At 37.1% G+C, this 22,082-nt stretch overlaps 1 protein-coding gene across 2 annotated transcripts in view; it reads left to right on the forward strand.

Annotated features, from left to right (window-relative positions):
- The window catches only part of dia (diaphanous related formin 1), a 29,769-nt gene extending 7,927 nt beyond the window's left edge, over positions 1-21,842 (forward strand). Inside the window, exons 6-10 of one of the 2 annotated variants that reach the window (XM_071660421.1) lie at positions 7,260-9,524; positions 11,872-12,055; positions 12,410-12,653; positions 18,201-18,285; positions 20,338-21,842. In XM_071660421.1, the coding sequence (XP_071516522.1) occupies positions 7,260-9,524; positions 11,872-12,055; positions 12,410-12,653; positions 18,201-18,285; positions 20,338-20,515 (2,956 nt within the window). In that variant the 3' untranslated portion in view covers positions 20,516-21,842. Of the gene's footprint in view, positions 1-7,259; positions 9,525-11,871; positions 12,056-12,409; positions 12,654-14,782; positions 14,808-18,200; positions 18,286-20,337 lie in introns of those variants that run through there. The other variant, XM_071660422.1, reaches the window with a different exon arrangement.
- Positions 21,843-22,082: the final 240 nt, after the last annotated feature.

The raw sequence follows: 22,082 nt of genomic DNA on the forward strand, positions 1-22,082 counted from the left end.
CTTTTAAAAGGCTAGTCTAACCAGAATGTAAACAAATCTTCTTTTAGAGGTCCAAGTGGATTTCATTTTTATTTTTCAATTTTTATGCATGGAACATATAGAATTAACCCTACAGCTGCTGCAGTTATGTGTATTCATGTCTAGGCAACTGCTGTCCAAAATACTGTTTGCACTTTGTGATTTCCCTCCACAGTTTCAAGGCAGTTTGTAGTTTTGTTTTTGGGATGGGGGGGGGATCATGGGTACTGTCTTCACTGGACAAATCAGCTCGGTTATGCTTCAGGCATGAGAGGAGAAGTTCTGCTGTTTACATAGATGTTAGTCATGTTGCAACTTTCTTCATTTTTGCAGAAATATTATTGTTAGGGTAGAGGGTTAATAGGTTGTGCATGAGTTGGGAAGATCATGAGATGCCCTCTATCAGATCAGGCTCTCCATGCAAAAACTAAATCTACTTGTGAGCCTCACTCCTCACAGAGATGAACTACCTAGAATGGCATTCCTCGGACATTAGCCACAATTAAGTATTCCTTAGGTTACCCATTGACAGTATCCTATTGTTGTTCTGTTGCTGACAGTTGTCATTCAGAGTCTCAGAAAATTATTATTCTCAGAGGCCCTCTCTGGCTAATTTTATATATGGCGACACTGTCAGTTGTGGAATAGAAGGGCAATTGCAGTGCAACATTAGTGTGGATGGGAAGCTAGATTATATGTGATTAAGGTATCAGAGACTAATGATTGGTGCTGATGGTTTGGCAAAAGCCAAAGTTGACGATGATCATGCACCCAAGAAGAATTAGAGGCACACTGAGAGCACTGGTGAATGGAAGAGTTTAATTATAGGCTCTGCAGATGCTTGCATTATGGAATGCTTGTCCAGTCAGTCTCCAACATGCTTATGTAAAGCTCAGTTTCATAATGTCCACGTTAGTTACAAGTAAGAGCACTGCAGATGTATAAACTTTGCCATTTAGTTAGCATATACAAGATGGATAATTAAAGTGGGCATCATTTATGGCATATACATAGATTCAATTTCTTCTCACACAGGTACTCCTCTTGTAAAGTAGCATCAAGAACAATAGCATTATTTGCACCCTCTACCTGTCATGTATAAGACACTGAAACCAGAGCCAGTAATCCACAGCCAAACTCCATAGACTCCTTTGTATGCCCTAGGCCCTCCACATCGATCCAATTCCCTTGACATGCCTGTCAATCTTCATGCAATCCATCAATGCTTATTGACCCCCCCAGTCCCATTCATTCTTTGATACTTATGTATGCACCATTTTTTTAAACTAAGTTTTTCCCAATCACCATTTATCCTGCACACAGCTCAACAGGCTCTTCCATATTTTCATTTATACAAATGTTATATAAACTCACTTGGAACACTATAAAACAGGCAAAAATTTAAGGGACGTAATGTCACGTGGCAAGTCAACTGTATTTGCATTTATAGTGTGAGACTGCTCATTTATAAAAGCACACATAGAAGTTTAGTGGACGTTTCAAGGCCTTTGGGTGTTTCCAAATTTCACAGTAAAAGGAAATGATTTAAGAATGGTGTGAAGTAAATACGAATGTTTCAAACAAGGAAAAAATACTTTATTCCCATATATATGCAGATGTCAAAGCATTTAGTGAGATTTCCTCATTTCTTTATATTGTACATATGAGATTATGTCTTTAGCTCGATAGGAGGCACTTAGAAAGGTTAAAGGGTTCATTTATATAGTGACAGACCCAATGCCCATCTCTTGATTCATGTTTTGTGTCTTCATCTCCAATTGATTTAGCTATTCATGCTGACACAAAAAAAATGAGCACATAGATACCATAAAAAAGAAAATTCCCCTCAGTTTTCAGATTTTTTTATGTTTTGAGAAATACTCGTGTATCTTTTGACAGGCTGACCAGTTATTATTGGATCTGTAGGACTACATGCTGGGTTTGAACTTATAGGTGGGTCCTGTCTATTCTACTGCCTGACATATGGCTGTAGTGAAGCGGTGTTTTAAGTGAATGTTGGAGAGAGGAAAGCACCATATATGAATAACAACCCGCTTGTAAACTGTCACCAGCTTGTGGTATCCATGAAAGTTTTCTATTTTAAAGTGTGCCCTACAAAAGTATACTGTTATCATAAAGTGTATGACATGATTGCTGTAAAGGATGACACTTTTCTCTCAAGCTTCCTTCTGCATTCTAGTTAGTAATCTCCTTTCTGTAAAGCTACCATAATATCACAACAGTACCTTCCCTGCAGTAGTCAGTAGCTTCTCTGGTATGCAGATGTGCATGGAGGATTGAAACCTTAATGATATTAATACCAAAACACACACTACTTTTAAAAGCACAGGTTTCTTCCTGTGATCTTAAATAGCAATTATACATGTGAGTAAGTATTCACTCATTGGCCATCAGGTACTCTTCCTTATTATTATAAAATCATCATTTATGTACAAGAGATAATATTCTGTATGCAGGGTTTCCTCTACATACATACTGTACATATACATGATTTCTTTTATATTTATCTTTTTTTTGGACTTTCACATAGTTTGTCACCTGTGCTTTTTCTAAACATCCAGCATTACTTTAGAGAATGTACTTAGAAATGTTTCAATAAGCCATCAAGTCCTCTTTCCTCTTGTGTTTTTTATTGTTATCTCATAGTTTTACTTTGGATAGCATGGGTCAAGGACTTTTTTCATACATAATTGCCTTTCCTAAAAGTAACATGAGGAACAGATTAGCAACAGCTGCAGTTGCACTCATCTAATCACAAGCAGTCTTCCATTCTTCCATCCGCAGCTGGGCCTCATAGACCACTGCTCTTACTTCTTTTCAGCACCTGCACATTGAACTGAAAATGCTTTCAACGAAATCCAATTTCATTATGTGTGGCACTCCATCCTTTGCAACAGCCCTAGATCCATCTAATCCAAACCACTCCACAGCCAACCAGCTACCGCAAAGTAGAAACCAAAAAGATTGCTATTGCTTCACACTGCCACAACTTACACTTGCAGAGCCCCAAATCCCAGCAAACACAGCATGAACAAAATATGTACTTTCTGTAATAACTTAGTAAACACTAAACAACCACCCCCTTCATCCATCTTACCTACCCTCCACTTCACCAGACACATGCAATTGAAACTACACTCCCCAGGGACATATGAGGTATGCTTCTTTGTCTGGTTTCTGTAAATTACTCATCTCTCCAACATTGTAAACACAAGTGCAACTCTTTTTACAAGACCTTCATTCCCAGGTTGGAGCTTCCACACTAAGGACACTAAACTCCTCACTTGTCCTGCACTCCCCTTTCACAGACACAGGAACGTCTAGACAAACAATGACCTCTGTTGCACCCATCCACCCCATTGCTGTTGTGTATATTGTACTGCATCCAGAGCCTGCCATCAGGTACTAAACCCCACAGACCATTCCATGGTTTGCCATGACCACTTCATATGCCCTGGTTCAGCCCATTGACAACACATCATCCCTCATATACCATATCAGCTCAATTTATTTTATCCCATGAGGTGTTGTGGAAGGTATGGATTTTCATTAATATTCACCCGAGTTGGTTGATGTTGATTTTTTGGTTCACCTTGTTCATCTTTGCTATTTTCTTTTGTGTGATTGAGTTGTTGATGGCATTGTTTAATGCTTGGATTTGTTGTAAGGTTTCTATTGATGGTGAGTGGTTTTGTCTGAGCTTGTTTCTTTTCATTATAAGGTCTGCAGCTTGTGAAAGTTTGTGAGAAGTTTGAGTTATGTTGCTTCCTGCCTTTGTGGTATGTTTTTATAGCTAGATTTGTTGGTGTTGTTGGTAGAGCACAAGTTGGCTGGGGTTCTGTATCGTTTGTGAATGATGTCCATCTTTCTTCCCTATATTTCAAGTATTTCTTTTGATGATTGTGTGGATTGATTGGGTTAAGTAAAGTGTATTCATCATTGCCATGTAGAGCAACTACTATGTATGACGGTGGCTCAGGGAAAACATCCATATTTTTGAAGATTTCTTTATCACTGTATATCCTCAGATGTGTTCCATTTTCGTTTGCTCTTCAACCCTGTTGCCAGACATTTATTCCCATTATCCTTACTTACAAACATTGATTTCCAGTCATTCTGTCCAAATCCATTCTTTTAATGCATTACTCCCTCATTACCAACCCCTCATTTCATTCTCATAGCCACTCCTTGACTGTATAGTATCTCTTATTGATATTCTGCATGTTTCACCATGTCCACTTTTCTCATTCCACAATTTCCTCTCAGAGAATTTATTGTAGCTTCATTTACTTATGTTGTCTGATTTGTTGTTGTAGATTTGTGTTGAACAAATTTCAGTGATTTAGATTGCATCGAGCTTTCTGTACACTGGATCATTTTTCACTCGTTGCTTTGTTGTAGGTATATAGGCTCTGGAGCATTTTTTGCCTTTCATAATGACAACAGCATCCAGTTCTCTCTTCATACTGAAAACACCTCTGGTGTGTAATCTCTTCACTGTTTACTGTCCAACAGGAATATCCATCATTGCTTTCCCAGGTGCAGTCATCTTATTTTAATTTTTTCAAATGCACAAGTATATATACACATGTTCATGCTCACACATAAACATAAGCACATGCATACACACACATAGTTTTATGAGACTCTTTGCACTTCCAGTGAAAATACATACTAAAAGGAAAGAGGATCACAGATTGTTGGATGAATTTTTCTTGTTTTATGACTTTTTTTTATTAGTAGTATTGTTTAACTATACTATCATACTTACATATAAAAGAATAGCATATTGCAGTCATTTTCTATTGATAGTAAATTAATTGTTCCTTTAGCATGTTTCTTGTGCCTGAAATTCTATCCCAGCTCTAACATGACTTTTTTCTACTATCTCTGATGCCTGGAATACCTAGTGCACTGGAGGGGTGAGTAATGACGTATTTGTTCATGCCACTGTTATCTGCCTTGCTCACTGATGTCAGTCTGTTATATTCTAGAGGTTCAATTTGTAGTTTCTTTTTAATGAATGTTCTCAAAATTAGATCTTGATTAACTCAACAACATTTTTTGATGTAAGGATTTGCACTTAAACAACATTTTCTTGAATTTATTACTGTAGATAGTATTTGCACTGAAATCCCATTGATCAAGGCAAAGAATATGGCTTGTTTAATATTTTCATATATTACTTTTATTATGAGTACTGGCTTTCTTGGAATAATTTTTTGTGCATGATGTTGTGCATATGGATATTTAGGTGTTTATTTAATCATTATCCTCCTTAGTTCCCACACCAGTTTTGTCTGGTGTGATGATGATGGTTAGAACATGTTTCATTGGTGGTAGTTGACTTTGTAGTTAGCATTGTGTTTAACTGCATGTGTTCTGACTATATCATCCTCATGCCAGACACAGCTTGGCACAGGAACTACAGGAAAAAATATACGCTTGCTTGTGGGTGCCCCACAAACCCACTTATCAACTGTACCTGAGAAGGAGAATAGACAGCCTTTGCTGAGACTGGGACTCAAACTTGGGCCCACTGAGAAGGAAAAATCGATATAGCATGCATTATTTAGGGAAAATGCTCTGTAAACATTACTGATACCATATTTAGTATTGGTTCATGGCAGCCTGTTTTTAGTTAATATAACATAGACAATAAGTTCTTGAATAAATCAGTATATCCAAAAAAGGAAAAAAATCAAGAAACTGGAAGCGTGCTGCCCAAGGAAGCATTACCCAGTTGGGGTGTTTTCTATGTTGATAAATGGGTAATGAAAACGTTGCAGTGAAGACTGAAAGCAAATGCAAGGAATTGATCTTCTGAACTAGTTTCAACAATGTATTCTTATGGAGAATATTAATAGATTTTGGGATATACGCAAGCTTATATCGGAAACTGATGGAGACTTTGTTCACGTTTGCTTGCCACAAGCTAACCAACAACAGAGCACCATTTGTTCTACCATTTTTGCCCGAGCAGAGGTGATATTGTTTCTGTTAATGGCAGTGTGGGCTTGTTGCAATGCTTTCTTCATTTTGTTTGCTACTCTGTGATGTAGAATCTTCACAATCCACCATCATGGCAAGTGTTGCTTCTTATCCACTTGTACTACCAAAGCATTAGTGATGCGATTGTGTCTGATATCAGCTTTTTGTTCCTGTAGGCCCTACCCAGTCCTGCCATAATGATTCCTCTCACGTCAGCCACTTACTATACAAAAATAGTATAGTATAGAAGATTCTGTATTGTGAATGTTAGAGGAATTATTGCAGAAAGACAGGCAAGGCCCTCCAGGTAAGGCTACAGAAACATAGAGCTGGCGTCAGATCCACACTACAGGTGGACAAGGAGGGACACTTTCCAAGTTGGTGGGGTGTAAAGAATCTGCACTTGGGATTAGAAAAGAGGATGAGGAAAGTGATGAATTTGCCTATATTGCTATTAAGAGAAAATAATGCCAAAACAAGTGGTTTTGGCAAAAATGATGGCAGAATGGTGCTTTGTGACTGGCAAGTTTGTAGCAAGCATGCACAAGTATTAAACCAATCAGGGAATGACTCTTCTTTACATCCAGTTTGGATATATGGTTGTGGATCTGCCAGGATGTGTAATTATTCAGATATAAAAGACGATGTTGAAACTAACTGAGAAGAATTTAGTCTTGGCCCTTGCTTTCAGTTTTATTTGCTGCCTTTGACCTATTACTCTGTTTGCCATATATGAAATTGGTTTGGATTTTAAGATTCATGATAATGACTTATTTTCCTTCCATTCATTTTTATATATAGAGATGTGGTACAGATTTACAGACATTATATTAATTTTGAGGCCCAAGTGCACCTATATAAGTAATACTTTATTGGACATGGCATGTTACTTTCAGAATCCATCTCTTTTAGTGGCCTTCTGCCTCACAGAGAGATGTGGGTCATATATTCTTTAAGGGATTGACCCCTGGTCAATGAAAATCTGATTGAAATAAATATAATTTGAATGAAATAAATATAATTTGAATTTTATTTTCATTAGTTATAAAACTTGATGTAAGTCGTATTCTGAGCTGTCTGATGATACTGGAAATAGTAATTGTTGGTTTTCACCTTTGAATAAACTCCATTTTATATGATAGACATCTTTCATGCCCTAGGTATTCTATTTATTGTCATGTAGGAATTCACTCTTTTCTCAGCCTCTAATACAATGGTTCTGGTTTCAGTGGAAACAATAACAGACAATGGGACAGTGTACAATATGAAGCTATCAAGTGTCTCAAAGTCATCTGCAATAACATCATGGGGATTAAGGAGTTTTTTCGTCAGCCTGAAGGATTCACGCTCTTGGCACAGAGTCTTAATCCATCCAAGCCAGCTATCATGTTTGAAGTGCTTAGACTTATGGGTAGTTTCTGTCTTCCCCTGTGGCAGCAGGATGGTCTAGACGGCCATCGAGAAGTCTTAGATGCCATAACAATTGTTGGTGAGCTCAAGAAGCAGGAGAGATTCTCACCTGTTATTATGGGACTTGGCATGCAGGATAATGACCCTCTAAGGCTCAGTTGTCTCTCCCTGATTAATGCACTCATAAATTTCGTTCCTGATGATAACTTAGACTTCAGATTGCATTTAAGAAATGAATTCATGAGAACTGGTCTTCAAGATTTGTTAGAGATCTTGCAAAGTAGTGAGCATGTTGATATACAAAAGCAGCTAGAAGTGTTTCACAAGGCACGGCTAGATGACTTTGAAGACTGGCAAGATAGATTCTTCACTCATGTGGATGAGATGGAAGACCTAGGCAGGTGTTTTGATATTGTCCGGCAGCAAGTTCAGGACTCAAATTGTGAAACACCTTTTCTCTCCATCCTTCAGCATTTGGCATTTATTAGGGATGATGAAAATGTTAGACATGCATATTACAAGCTCATAGAGGAGTGTGTGTCACAAGTCGTTTTACATAGAAATGGTTGTGACCCAGATTTCCGTGCCACAAAGAGATTTGAAATTAAAGTGGATCACATCCTAGATCAGTTTAAAGAAGAAACTCGCTCAAAGAATGAAAAAGTTGCCACAGAATACCAAATACAATTAGAGGAAGCACTTACCAAAAACCAGAAACTAGAAGCAGAACTATCACTTGCAAAATCTCGTTTAGAGGAAGCTCTCAAGCATGGTGGAGATCCATCCAAAAAGGGTGGTTTACCCACGGTGCCGGGCTTGGAAAAGTTAGTGGGAGGAGTGCCTGCTCCACCTGCGCCACCAGGTATGGGTGGCCCACCACCCCCACCACCACCTCCGATGCCAGGTATGGGTGGCCCCCCTCCTCCTCCTCCTCCTCCTCCTCCACCAGGAATGGGAGGGCCTCCTCCGCCTCCACCACCACCAGGCATGGGTGGCCCTCCTCCACCTCCTCCACCACCTGGCATGGGTGGTCCACCACCACCTCCTCCACCAGGAATGGGCGGACCACCACCACCGCCAGGTATATGCGGGCTACCCCCACCTCCAGTTCTTCCACACGGTATGACTTTAAGAAAAACTATGAAGCCTCCTGCTCAAACAAAACGTCTTCAGTGGAGTAAATTATTGCCTACAAAAATGAGTGAAAAAAGTCTGTGGGTTCGTCTTAACAAGAGAGAAAACAAAATCAACGAAATTATTTTAAAGGATCTCAGTGAGCAGTTTGCAGTGAAACAGGTGAAAAAGAAAAATATTGACCAAATAGAAAAGAGCACCAAAAAGGACAAAGAACTTAGAGTGCTGGATCAAAAAACAAACCAGAATTTATCCATTGCCCTACGTGGCCAGTTTAAGCATATGAGCTTAGATGATATCCGCCTTGCCATACTGCAGTGTGATGAAGCAATTCTTTGTACTGATTCTTCTGGTAATCCTGATTCCTCCACACTCCAGACTTTAATTGCTGCCTTGCCTGATCATGAGATTATAAAAAGATTGGTGAATTTGGAAGATAATGAAGAAGATTTGGCTGAGGGAGAACTATTCCTGCATAAGATTGGTCGTGTTAAGAAGTTAGTACCCTTATTAAAGAATATGACTTTCAAAACAGATTACCCATCATTAGTGAAGGAGACAAGATTAGACATTGTGAACACTAAAGCAGCTCTGGATGAGCTCATTAATTCCAAAAAGTTTGAAAAGGTGTTGTCATACATTCTTGAGTTTGGGAATGTTCTCAATGCTGGTTCCAGAAATGCAGACACTTTAGGCTTTGATATAAGTTTTCTGCCAAAGTTGGCAAATACAAAAGATGCAGAAGGACATACATTATTACACTATCTTGCTGAGACGTTGTTGAAAGAGGAGCCAGATAGTGCAGATTTTGAAGATGGACTTTTGCACTTCTCTGATGCAGAGCGTGTGAACGTTGATACAGTAAAATCCAACATTGATAAGATGAAGAAGGAAATAAAAAATATTGGCAATGATCTCCACAGACATACCAAGCAGGATCCTGAGGACAGGTATGTGGCTTTATCACATTACTGTTTATTTAATTTTGTTGTTGCACCAGGTTACCTTTATGGGAATCCCACAGCTCTCAGATAGTCCTTCATGTCTCATGTATGTTCACAAAGATCCCAGAGAGAGAGACTTTGGTTTTTCCAGTGCTCAGTTAGCTAGGGGCAGTTAAGGATTAAACGGTATGTTTTGTCAGTAGGATGATGACTTCAGAAGCAGGAAGGGTCTTTTATAATATTGGCTCAATTTGTGTTTATGCATTTAGTGATTGGTGATAGCCACATATCTCAAAGAGGTGTAGATTTGGGTTTACCTTGGGTGGGGATTTGTTAAGGTCAATGTTAGTGGCTTACTCTGGTGTTTGATGGGTAACTATGTTTGAATGTGTGTGGTTTTACAGGTAGAATGTTGAGAATCTGAATTCATGAGATATATAAACTTAAAAACTATGGCCCATTGCATTCAGGTGCATGAGTTTCCAGTAAATAATTTAAGTAAATGTTTATTGAATATTTTTATATAGTATTTTTTTTATCTTTCTTGATCGCCACTTCCTGAGTGAGCACAGCAGTGCCAGGAACAGATGAAGAAAGGCCATATTTGCTCACAGCCGTTCTGTAGCTGTCATGTTTAATGTAGCGACACCACAGTGCCCTGACCACAACCATGTCCCACAGACCTTTCCGTGGATTTCCCCAGCTGCTTCACATGCCCTGATTCAGTCCATTTACAGCACACCTACCCCAGTATACCACATCATTTCAGTTCACTCTATCATGTGCATGGTTTTTGCCCTCCTGCATGTTCAGGCCCCAATCACTCAAAATCTTTTTTGCTCCATCTCCATCTCGGTTTTCCCCTTCTCATGTTACAGACAAATAACATTTACGGTAGCATTAGCTGTACAGATCACTTTGTTAAAGATACAGTATGTTCAGATCACTGTCGGTAGCCTTTGTCTTTCCAAAACCTGTAACATTCCAAAATCTTAGCATTGCTTGGACCTCAGGTTTTATATGTTGGGGTTTGGTTGCATACCGTTAGGATTCTAAGTGCTTTGTTTTGTGTTGTTTGGAATTATTGTCTTTTAGTGTACAGTTGTGTATATGAAATGGAGGTAGAAAATGGAAAATATTTCTATTTGTTAACCAAATTTGGTTCTTGTGAGAGTTCCTTGAGCATTTAGTTTTTGTTGTTGATATTGTCAATATAAAGAAGGAATGTCTTTTGTGCATCATCTGTGATTTATAGTATTGAGGTGAAGGGGTTGGTTAAACAATGTTATGTGCAAGTTTATGTTTCATTCTTGCTTCTTGGGTCTCAGTAAGTTAATTAGGACTTTGGAGGAGACATTTCCGTTAGGTTGTGGAGGAACCTTTCTTTAAGAAAGTTCTGCAAGTTATTTTATATTATAAAGGGTGAAAATGTTACGGCTGGGGGAAGTAGTTGAAGGCCACTTAGGATAAGGTTGAAGAGAGTAAGTGCAGTAATTGAGAGGTAGACAGGTTAAATGAAATTGCTTTGTTGGCATTACAAAAGTAACTTATCAGCATCAAGAGAAGACTTTTCATTTTTCTTCTTCATATTATCTGTTATATGAATAGTCCCAATAGTCCTAATGTAGTATTTTTTGACTTGACATTCTTTAAAATGATCACTTCAGGTGGAATAGAGTTTTGCTAATCCTATTAAGTCCAATGACATGAATTTTGTCAATACTGTAAGTTATTTTCTTTCTGTTAAAGTAAATGATTTTTTTTTTAAAAGTCAGGTTCATATTTGATGTGTAGTGGGTGTGTATATTTATGTTTTTGTCATTTATGATGCAGGCGATACATGGAGAGTACTCTTCCTCTCTTATTGTGCTTCCTATCTCAACCAGTATTTACTGTCGGATAACTTTTTCAGCATATCGATTCTCAGTAGTGATTGTTTCTTCACCTTTCTCTTTCCAATTGTCTGTTTCTTTGCCTTTTCTTCTAACTTGTCTCACGTATGGTTTCTGATTTATCCCTCTATTTGATATGATTCTACCCCTGTGTGTGGATGTGCAGATCTTTTGTTGTGTTGTTCTTACATATGTGTGTGTAATTTCTCCTTTACTGCAATATTGAAAGATTATCAGTGCCAGTATTCTATCTAGATGGACAGTTCAAGGATGTTTATCTTATTCATTTTTGGTGATAATAAGCTTGTAAGCTTATGCTATTTTGACCCTTCATAGAAGTAAGTAGCATTGAAAATCAGATTTATATAAGAAAAAGTACTTTGATTAGGGAAGAAAATGAAACTAAAGGAGACTCCTTACAATTGTTGTTAGTTTGTTATTGACCCACATCATACTTTCAGGTTCCAAGAAAAGTTTGAGGAGTTCCACAGAGCCGCAGAAGAGGATATAGCTCTTCTTGAGACTGAATGTGAGATGATGCAAAAGAAATACATTGAAGTGTCTGAATTATTCACTTTTGAGGTCAATAAGTATGCTCAGGAAGACTTTTTCAGAGACATCAATGAATTCATCATATTGTACAAAGTAAGCATTAAGATTCACATTGATTATGAATAAGACGATTACCAACGTTTAATGAGATTGTTGTTGGGGTACCTAACACTTCAGTGTAAAACAGTAAATATCTATTGCCCAAGTAGCTTGCAAATGTGTTATATTTCTGTGTTTACTTTTTGAACTATTTCAGCCATCATTTGGATGGACATGGTTATATTTGACAAGTATGGAACTGAGCACCACCCTTTAAAACTTTTATAAGGAGGGTATTTTAATTACATGATTATGATATAACATTTGGTGATATAAATCTTGAATTAATGTTAAAAAAGAATATTGATGTTGATGGGAGCCTTAATATGTTGCGTATTTTATAAAAAGAAAGCCAAAGAACAAATTATTAAGGAAGAGGAGAAGCGTCAGAGGGATCAGGAAGCTCGAGAACGTGCAGAGCGGGACAAAGCAGAACGTGCAGAGAGAGACACGAAACAAAGAGCCTTGCATGATGTCACCAATGACCAGAGTAACACTGAGGTCATGGATCAGCTGGTCCAGCTCATCAATACAGGCCAAGCCTTCGATGTGATGGGGGTTGGTCGCAGACGACGGCCAGGGAAGACAACAGGTAAAGTGATGAAATGAATGATTATGGGATCATTGAATGGGAACAGTTAGATAAATTAAGACATATGTAATAGGAAGTTCAGTGATTGACTATTGTAATTAATATTATCAGTTATTAAGTAGGCTTTATGTTATTGGTAAGTGGTTATTACCTACTTGTATTGCTCCCTTGGAACAGGAGGACATGCATCAGTTGAATATGAATGTGTTTATTCATTATCATCATACAAAGCTTAATGGTGGACTGTACTGAGAGTTTTCTTGCTCTTGAGCTATATCTGTGTCTGATTGATGGCTGAGCATAGTTTTTGAATTGGATAAATACATAACATAACCTTGGATGAAATTAACGATACAGTACAACATTTGTGAGCAGAATTGCAGAATAAAGACTATTTCTTTATATCATATTATGAAACATGATGTGAGAAGCTGTTTGTGTATAGTGGTAATAGCTAAAGAAACCGTGGTTTTGAGGAAGCTTGAATCCTCTTTGATAATGATAATTCATAGAAACTACAGTATGACAAATCTTTACTCTTAGATTTGAACTTCTGTGACACCTGGTATCCCCTGAAGGATTGTAGCTAATGTTCTATTAGTATTTTTCTTTGTCTCTTTATGTGTCTTTGTATCTTTAGATCAGAAAATAGATTAGAACATAGGCTTTTTTTATTTAGTGAAACTTCAGACATCTTTGCATAATCTTTATTAGATATAATCGTGTTAGAGTCCAACAAACCTATGATCCCTAGTTCCCTGGCAACATTTGGTGCTAGGAACCTTCAGGTTCCCACCTGATTCTACTGCCAGTGAATGGTAGGGCTCAGACATTAGTGTACCATCCCCTCTCATGACTTTTCCCTTTCTGATTGACCTACTTCTTTTTCTGTTCACTATACCAACATTCATGGTCTCTTTAGTAACCTCACTTCTGATGAGCACCATCTGTCTGGTCTAGTACTTCTTTCTGAGATCTAATTGTCCTGTGATGTTCTCACTATCCCCTTTTTCCTATCCAACTATAATTTCCACTTGATTCTGATTCAAAGGTGGTACCTGTGCTTATTCCATCATCAACGCACTTGTTGCTTGCCTTGAGGTCCCCAAACTTTGATATCATCTACCTCGAGGCCTGTCTTCCAAGTGCCACACTTCCTTTGCTTCACGTACTTTTCTCCTAATTCTACAGATTTTGTATCTTGTTTCAGTTATCTTGAATAATAATATCCTGCTGTATCTCAGAAAATTTAGAGTTATAATGTAGTTATCATTGCACAAAAAGTTTTCTCTTGTTTTTGTTTCCTTTGATATTTTTCATGCATGTTGTAACTGTTCTTTTGTTTTGGAATGTAAATGTTAGAAGCTCATCTGTGTTCAGTATCCAGAATTGCTTGTAAGTTATTTGTATATATATACACCTCTGGATGTATTAATAGTAAGAGGAGGTTCTGCTATACATGCACTTCTGTTCCTTGAGCCAAATATGTAATAGAATATTTGTTACATACATACTTAAGATATTTGGTAGATGTACTATATTTGTATGGCTCTAGCTTTCTGTCTTTTGGTAGTTATCAGTGTTATTTAATGTCGTATACGTATGTTTGTTGAATATTAGTACTACCCATGACAGCATCTTCTCCTGTTCTGTCTTCATTTGGTTTTTTCACATTAGTCCAGCATAATTACCCCATGTTGTCTATTATTTTGCTAGATTTACTAATCTCAGTTTTTACAGCAATGATATATTTGTGTTAGAGCTATTAATGATGTGCTTTTAGTGCTGATTTTATTTTCAGACCTGGACAATTTACTTTCTGTTCATTTAAACTTAGTGAAGATGTCATTTGTTTTAGTTGAAGTTTTACTGTGATTCATTTCAAGTTTTGCCATATCACCAATTTCCTCTGATGAGGATGATTTGGTTTTACTTTAATAACCCAAATTTATTGAAGTCCAGATCAATGGCTGAATTGTCATTAGTGCCACAGACATTCAGGATTGGATTTTAGTTCTAATGCTGCTTAAGGCAAAACTTTTCCTGATTTAGTAGGGCCATTAGGAAGGCCCAGCCTTGCTTGACCTTATTTCCTGCTCATTCATTCCTGTGACATTCACACCCGACAGGGAGGAGCCAGCTTGTCCATTGTGGGTAAGACAGACCCCATGATTGTGTGTCAGTTCCGTCACTTCCTGCACTTAGTCTGCCTATCTCTCACACCTGCCTCACTCACCAGTTGTAATGCTTATCTGGGAACAGAGCATGTGGAGTTTATTAATGGGATATATCACTTTAGTAAATGGTAAAGTAAGGGATGATTGTTCACATTTGAATCTTGGTTTTAGTGTCAAAGAACACGTTATGTGATTGGCATTAATGTTTTGAAGTAAATCAACAGTGTTTTCAGTAATGCAATAGTGCTAATAAGACTGCTAGATATCAGAGAAGAGTAGCCAGGTTGACAGATGTGCTGCTGACCGAAATGATAAACATAGATTCCACATGTGATGGTTTTGAAGTGTCATTGCACTTTATGTCCACTTATACCCTAGATGTTGTACTTCCATAGTTACCTTTTTGTTTCCCCATTAACAAAAGTTTTGTTACAGTGTTATAAGCTAATTGCCACTTGCCAGATCGTTATAATGAATTTATAGTATGAAAGGTCGTGCAAGTACAGTAATACAAAGAAATGCCATTTAAGTTTCAGTAATGTTGATATTAAGTTTTTAATGCTATGACCAGTTAGCTTCAGTTGCAGCTGCAAATAATTAACTCACGTTGCACTTGCTATGGCTTTTGTGCCTTGCCAATGCATGCTTTAGTTTGGTTGTTTGGTGATCTCTTGCCTATGTATATATATATATATTCTATATTTATACATAATACATACCTATATATGTGTGTGTTTGTGTGTGTGTATATATACATATATTTTAGGAACAGTATTAGTATTAATGATTTTGCACAGTCTACATTCAGAAAGGTGTATTACTCATTAGTATTTGATATATTAAGGGCTTTTAAATTTTTCGAATGTTTTCTCTTGGTCATACATACAAAATGAAAGCTTTCTTTATATGGCAGTAAGGGTTCCATCTTGTATGTAATCTTTACACCAGTTCTATGATTTTCCATTACCATCTGCAAGTGTTATGTGATCTAGTTGGACAGCTTCTGCTTTCTGTCAGTGTGTGTTGGAGTTTCTTAGTTCTGCTGTCATTCATCAGAAACATTTATTCTCATTCATTTTGATTTTGATCACAGTAGATCTTGTACCATTGTCTGAAACATATATATTTTTTTCTTCTTCTTATACTTAATTGCTTCTGTCTTAGCAAGGTAGCATTTGGAACAAGCCTACAACCATCTTATTTGCACCCATTCACTCTGTGATTATGTATAACTTAGAGCCCACATTCCACCACCAAGCCCCTTAGGCAGTTCCATTGTTTAACCCATGTATGCTTCTTACCCTTATGAATGTCCAGGCTCTGATACACCAAAGTTGCCGTCACTCAATTCTTCAATATCCTTTTTAGGTTTTCTCCTCCCATTCCTCCCTCGATGTCTGTCATGTAGATCTACCTAGTCATTCCTTTGGTGCCTATCCTCTCCATATATCCAAAGCATTTCAACTCACTCTGGTCAGCTTTCTCAGTCAACCTGTGCCTAATACCACACCTCTCGCTTACAGTGTCATTCCCTGCATGGACATCCCACCTAACACAACATATCACTTTCGAGCCTCAGTTTTCAAAGCATTCAACCACTTCGTTTCTTTTATGTTCATTGCTCAAGACTTGCATCCATTGGAACTCATATTCTTGCAGCAGATCACTGGAACCACTCACCCTCCTTTTTTCCTACTTGCTCACATTCCATGTCCTCAATAAAATCTCATCACTGCTCATAGTAACTTTCCCCCACTCACCATATGTTTGTAATGCCTTCCACAAAGCATCTTAGTCTACACTGTCGTACACTGTCTCCAGTTCTGTGAAACCCACTCTCAAATCCTCTTCTTTTTCCTATTATTTCTGTCACACTTTCTTAAGAGCAAATGCCTGATACAAACATCCTCCCTAGTCTGATGCTTAGTGCATGCCACCACCATCTCAAGTCACCATTTTTCCATACAACTTACCTGGTTTACACAGCAAACCTATATTTATGTAATTAAAGCATGCGCTTTTGTTCACCATGTTCACCATGGCCATCCACCAGTCCTCAGGCATCTCACCTTGAACCTCTCATACATTGATAACTCTAACTGACCAGTGAACAGCAGTAGTGTCACCCCTTGTCCTGACAAATTTAATAGCAATCCTATCTACTTCAACCACTTTACCAAACTTGATCTTATGCACAATTGTATCTCTTACCCTAGCAGTATTGATATCAGAAGAATACACTTATATGAATTTAAGTAAGTTCATATGTATATATATATATAGAATTTGTGTTTTTATGTATTTATTTACACACTTATGACCAGAATATTAGCATGTTCTTAAGCAGTTATATTGATGCTTCAAAGCTTGATACTCAGTTACTCAATTTCTTTCATTACAGCACAACTCTGTACTTTAGATGGATAATATTAGAAGTGCTGTTTAATCTTACATTTTGTCACAATAACTTAAAGATAAGATTGTGTATATACTTTTGAATTCACTAACAATTATTATCATATTTTTACGTGTGTAATTGGGTGTCATTCTTATTGATATTGATTTGTTTAGAAATGGTCAATGAGAGGCTTTTTGATATATGCTAGTAAGATTTAGAAAGCAAAATGGCATGAAATGAGGCATAAGGAAAAACAAAGATAAGGTGACTGGATAGAATTTGGGAGCTTGTACGTGAAGGTAGAGCAGTTATGTAAGACATGTCAATTATGCCACAGCTGTAGTGTTTAGAGTAGATTCTATGATTGCAACCCCACTGATAGTAAGAAAAAGGCTTTAGGAAATGAAAGAGTTTGCTTTTGTAAAACCAGCTGACTTTTTTTTATGGTAGGATCTTGTGAATAATGTCAAGATAATGTAGCTTCCAAGGCAAGCATTTTATTAGCTGTATGTTGGAGTGTTAATTAGATATCATTAAAGTCTCCCAAATATTAGAGGTTAATTTGATTAAAAGTTGATGTGAAAGTGATTGAGGCTTTAGAAGGGTCAGAAATAGTTTGAAGTATTTAAAGAAAAGATGGGTATTTGATGTATGTCACAGTCTCTCCCTTTTTCTTCACTGAGTTTGTAGATATCTTTGTTGTCTGATATTGTATAAGATTTACATGTAGAGGGTTGCAATTTGATAGTGCTGTAGTGACAGTTGCTTAGGTAGCTTTACTATTATCATAGGACTGTTTTAAATCTTGAAGTATCATCAGTTTATGATTACCTGGCATAAGGAAGAAATACTTTATTTTGAGCTACATTAGAAACTAATACTTTCTATTGTTTTAAGAAATCTCAGTTTGTATAAGCAAAAAATAGCGGTGTTATCCAGGCCCAGATTTGATAATATCTCCCTTTGTAACAGCCGAGAGAAGAGCCCAATTGAATCGGAGTCGTTCGCGTTCAGGCTTGGTCACCCAGTCGCCCACTAACAACAAGGAGATTAAACTGTAAGTATTTCTGTGTTATGAAGATCCATATAAGTACAGATGACCCCAACATAAAATGATTTGACATACGATTTTTTCACTTTATGCTGGTGCGATATTCAACACTTTATTATAAAATAGGCTTTGTGTGAGATGATTCTGTCCAACTGTGGGGTTGTGTAGGTGTTCTGAGAACATTTGAGGTAGGGTAGGCTAAGCTATGATGTTCGGTAGGTTAGATGCACATTATTGAATGTATTAGATATTTCTTTCTTTTCTTTCTTTCAAACTATTCGCCATTTGCCGCGTTAGCAAGGTAGCGTTAAGACAGAGGACTGGGCCTCTGAGGGAATATCCTCACCTGGCCCCCTTCTCTGTTCCTTCTTTTGGGGAAAAAAAAAAAGACGAGAGGGGAGGATTTCCAGCCCCCCGCTCCCTCCCCTTTTAGTCGCCTTATACGACACGCAGGGAATACGTGGGAAGTATTCTTTCTCCCCTATCCCCAGGGATAAATATATATTTAGATATATTTTTGACTTCGAATATTTTCAACTTACAATGGAACTTGTAACATAACTCGATCGTAAGTAGAGGGGCATCTGTGTATTGCTTTGGTTATTGGCTCTTTACTCCCTCATCCATACTGTGCTACTGTACAGACAGCATTCTTGTGCTGCTTCGAAAATATCTTATGTGTTATTTGAACATTTTCTGTCATAGGAAATATTTTGATTCTGTTTCGATGTTTCTGGTTAGGAGACTGGGTTGTGAACGTCTCATAACTATATACTTTATACTAATGATGAACTGGTAGAAGAATGATAGTCTGTAGAAATGTCTTTTAACTTCTTATTAAGACTCATCATTTGACACTTAATAGTGACTACAGAAGTGACTGCATGAATTTTACAGTACCATAATCATATCACTATCACAGTTACAGCTAGAAATACAGCAGAAGAAGACATCTTGTCTAGTCCTGTTTTGCTTGTTAGGAAGTGACATAGGAAATGTTGAATTTCTTGCAGAGGACAGTAGACCATGACCAAAAATATCATGCGACAAAAAAAAAAGTTGTCAGTGCAGGGGCCACATTCGTTCACACTCAGTCTCTGGCTGGGGATAGGGGAGAAAGAATACTTCCCTTGTATTCCCTGCGAGTTGTAGAAGGCGACTAAAAGGGAAGGGAGCGGCGGGCTGGAAATCCTCCCCTCTCGTCTTTTAATTTTCCAAAAGAAGGAACAGAGAAGGGGGCCAGGTGAGGATAATCCCTCAAAGGCTCAGTCCTCTGTTCTTAACGCTACCTCACTAACGTGGGAAATGGCGAATAGTATGAAAGAAAAGAAAAGAAAATTATTTTATGAATGTAGATTAGAATATTAAATGAATTACCATGCCAGAGAAGTGTTATTGGATAAAGGGGAATCCCATAGCTTCTCTCATGTTAGCACTCCCACTTGGAACTGAAATTAGCTTTGTGATGAGAGGCACCCATTCTTTGTAATGTGAAAATAGTATAAAGAAATTTGCTTCCCTAGGTATTCATCATTTTGGACATGAAAGATATAGACTGATGCAGAAAGTGAATTATTTTGGGCTAGAAATATTTTCAAGCTGAACTGAAGTCAATTAGTATACCTTGTAATAAGGCACTCATTCTTCATAATGTGATTATAATTATTAGACTTTTGTTTCTGTTGTTAATTATTTTTTGAACAGGTAATTGATAGACATATGCAAGTGAATTATATGGGGTCAAAAAGTATTTTTAGGGTGTTACTAAGGGAGTGCTCAATGATCATGTGCAGTGGTGCCATGCTCGTAAGGTTGAAGGTGGGAATGAATATTTTAGTCTCATTTTGCAAATCACTTAGTGGAAATTGAAAATTGAAAAATGCTGCTAGTAGTGTGGAACCTTTGTTCTCTTTAGCACAAGCATTAGGATATTTGTAAGCAAATTGAAGTGCTGGGGATAGAGTTGTGTACAGTACATAGATTGACAGATAGAACTTGAAAATGGGAAAGTTTTAATATTAAATCAGATAAAGTCAGTTCTTAATCTTTCAAATGCAGGACTGAAACTGTTGATATTGATGTCGAAAACCAGCCAGTCCGGCCATCTCGTCCCCGTACTCGCCGACCTGGTCTGCCTACAGGATTAGAGTCTCGAGATCGAAATTTCAACCAGCAGATAAATGAAAATGGTGGAGATACTTCTGATGCACTACTCCAGAGGTTGAGGGAACTATAAGTGCAACCAGTATGCTGTTAAATATCAGATATTTAGTGGCGTAAAAGAACATTTATCTAACTTATTTCACTGTACTTTTAAGAAATGTTATGAAAGATAGAGACAACCTGTGTAATATGATGACTTCTTGTAAATAGAAATATTTATAGAATATTATGGAAGGGAAAGGCTCTACAAAAAATAGGATGGTTTCCTTATTTTCTTTATCTTTCCCATAAAGTTGTATGAACTGTGTACAGCAGGAAGGTTTGTATGATATGGAGAATGAACTTGAAAATTTTATAAGAAGAATTGGAAGTACACAATGCTGATATTTTTTTAGGTTGAGGCCTGATCTTTAAGGGCTGTTGATCTGTACAATCCAGTGAATGTAATCTTTAAGATATTTTAACATTTTAATGTGCTGTAATGCAGAAAATTAAGAAAGGATAATACAGGAACAGTTAATATTGATAAGAAAATGGCAACTTCATAAATAAAAACTAATTTTGGAAAGGTTAGAGTGAAGTGCTGCTACATAGTCATGCATGTAAAAGCATATGTTTATCAGAGAACGAGACAAAGCAATAAACTTTCAGAAAATGTATTCAGTTGTCACTTGCAGTTCTTCACAAAATTTATGATTTATGTTTTACTTTTCAGGCGAATGTAAGTTTGCTGTGACTAATTTTTATCGTGTTAAGGTAAAAGATGCCTGACTTGCTACAAAGAGAAATACGTAAGGATGTTTCTAAATATCTTATCAAGTGCCAGCACACCTGTATCTTCACACTTATGTCTGTTAACATAAGCATTTGTATCTGCATACTTACATCAGTTAATGTTAACATTTACATAATATTCACCTATAATGTGACTGCAGTGTAATTTCAAATTTGATGACACATTTGTCTTGGGTTTCTGACTGTGCACCTTAAAGATTAGTGTAGCTGTAAGGGATATATATTTGTTCTCTGTTTACAAACTGTTGTCAATACATTGATAGCTTTACCTGATATGAGCGCAGTCTTGGATGCTCTTTTTCTCTGTCATAACAACTTTTATGAGTGCCAGTATAACATAGACAACAGATGAATCCCATGATTAGTAACACCACAGATTAAATGTTCAGTTTCGTTTAATATATCATTTGATTATTTTTCACCGTGGAGAATAGCACTGTGCTGGCAAAGAAAAGAAGTTGTTTAGTAAGCATATAAATGTAGATAATTAGCACTGTGCTGGCAAAAGAAAAAAGTTTAGTTAGCAGGTAAAAAAAGATAAATTGAGCTGTGAACCCTTAGAATAATTCTATACTTTTAAATCTGGCATGTTGCTTTTAAATAAAGATGATTTTGATATAAAACTTGAAAGATGTTGCAATCATAATCTTAACCACAAAAGCAGTCCAATTTTAAAGGCTAATGGAGAAATGACCTGGATGAAGGGGTTCATGTAGATTCATCTCATATATGTGTGTTTGGTTACCTCATTAGATTAGGAAGGTTACTTAAGTACTACTTTTTGTAAGAATGTGACCATGTTGGTTGTAGTGATAGAACGAATTTTGTGATACTAATGAGCTGCA

Source organism: Panulirus ornatus, chromosome 71 (genome assembly GCF_036320965.1).
Source record: "Panulirus ornatus isolate Po-2019 chromosome 71, ASM3632096v1, whole genome shotgun sequence".
Classification (NCBI taxonomy): Eukaryota; Metazoa; Arthropoda; class Malacostraca; order Decapoda; family Palinuridae; genus Panulirus; species Panulirus ornatus.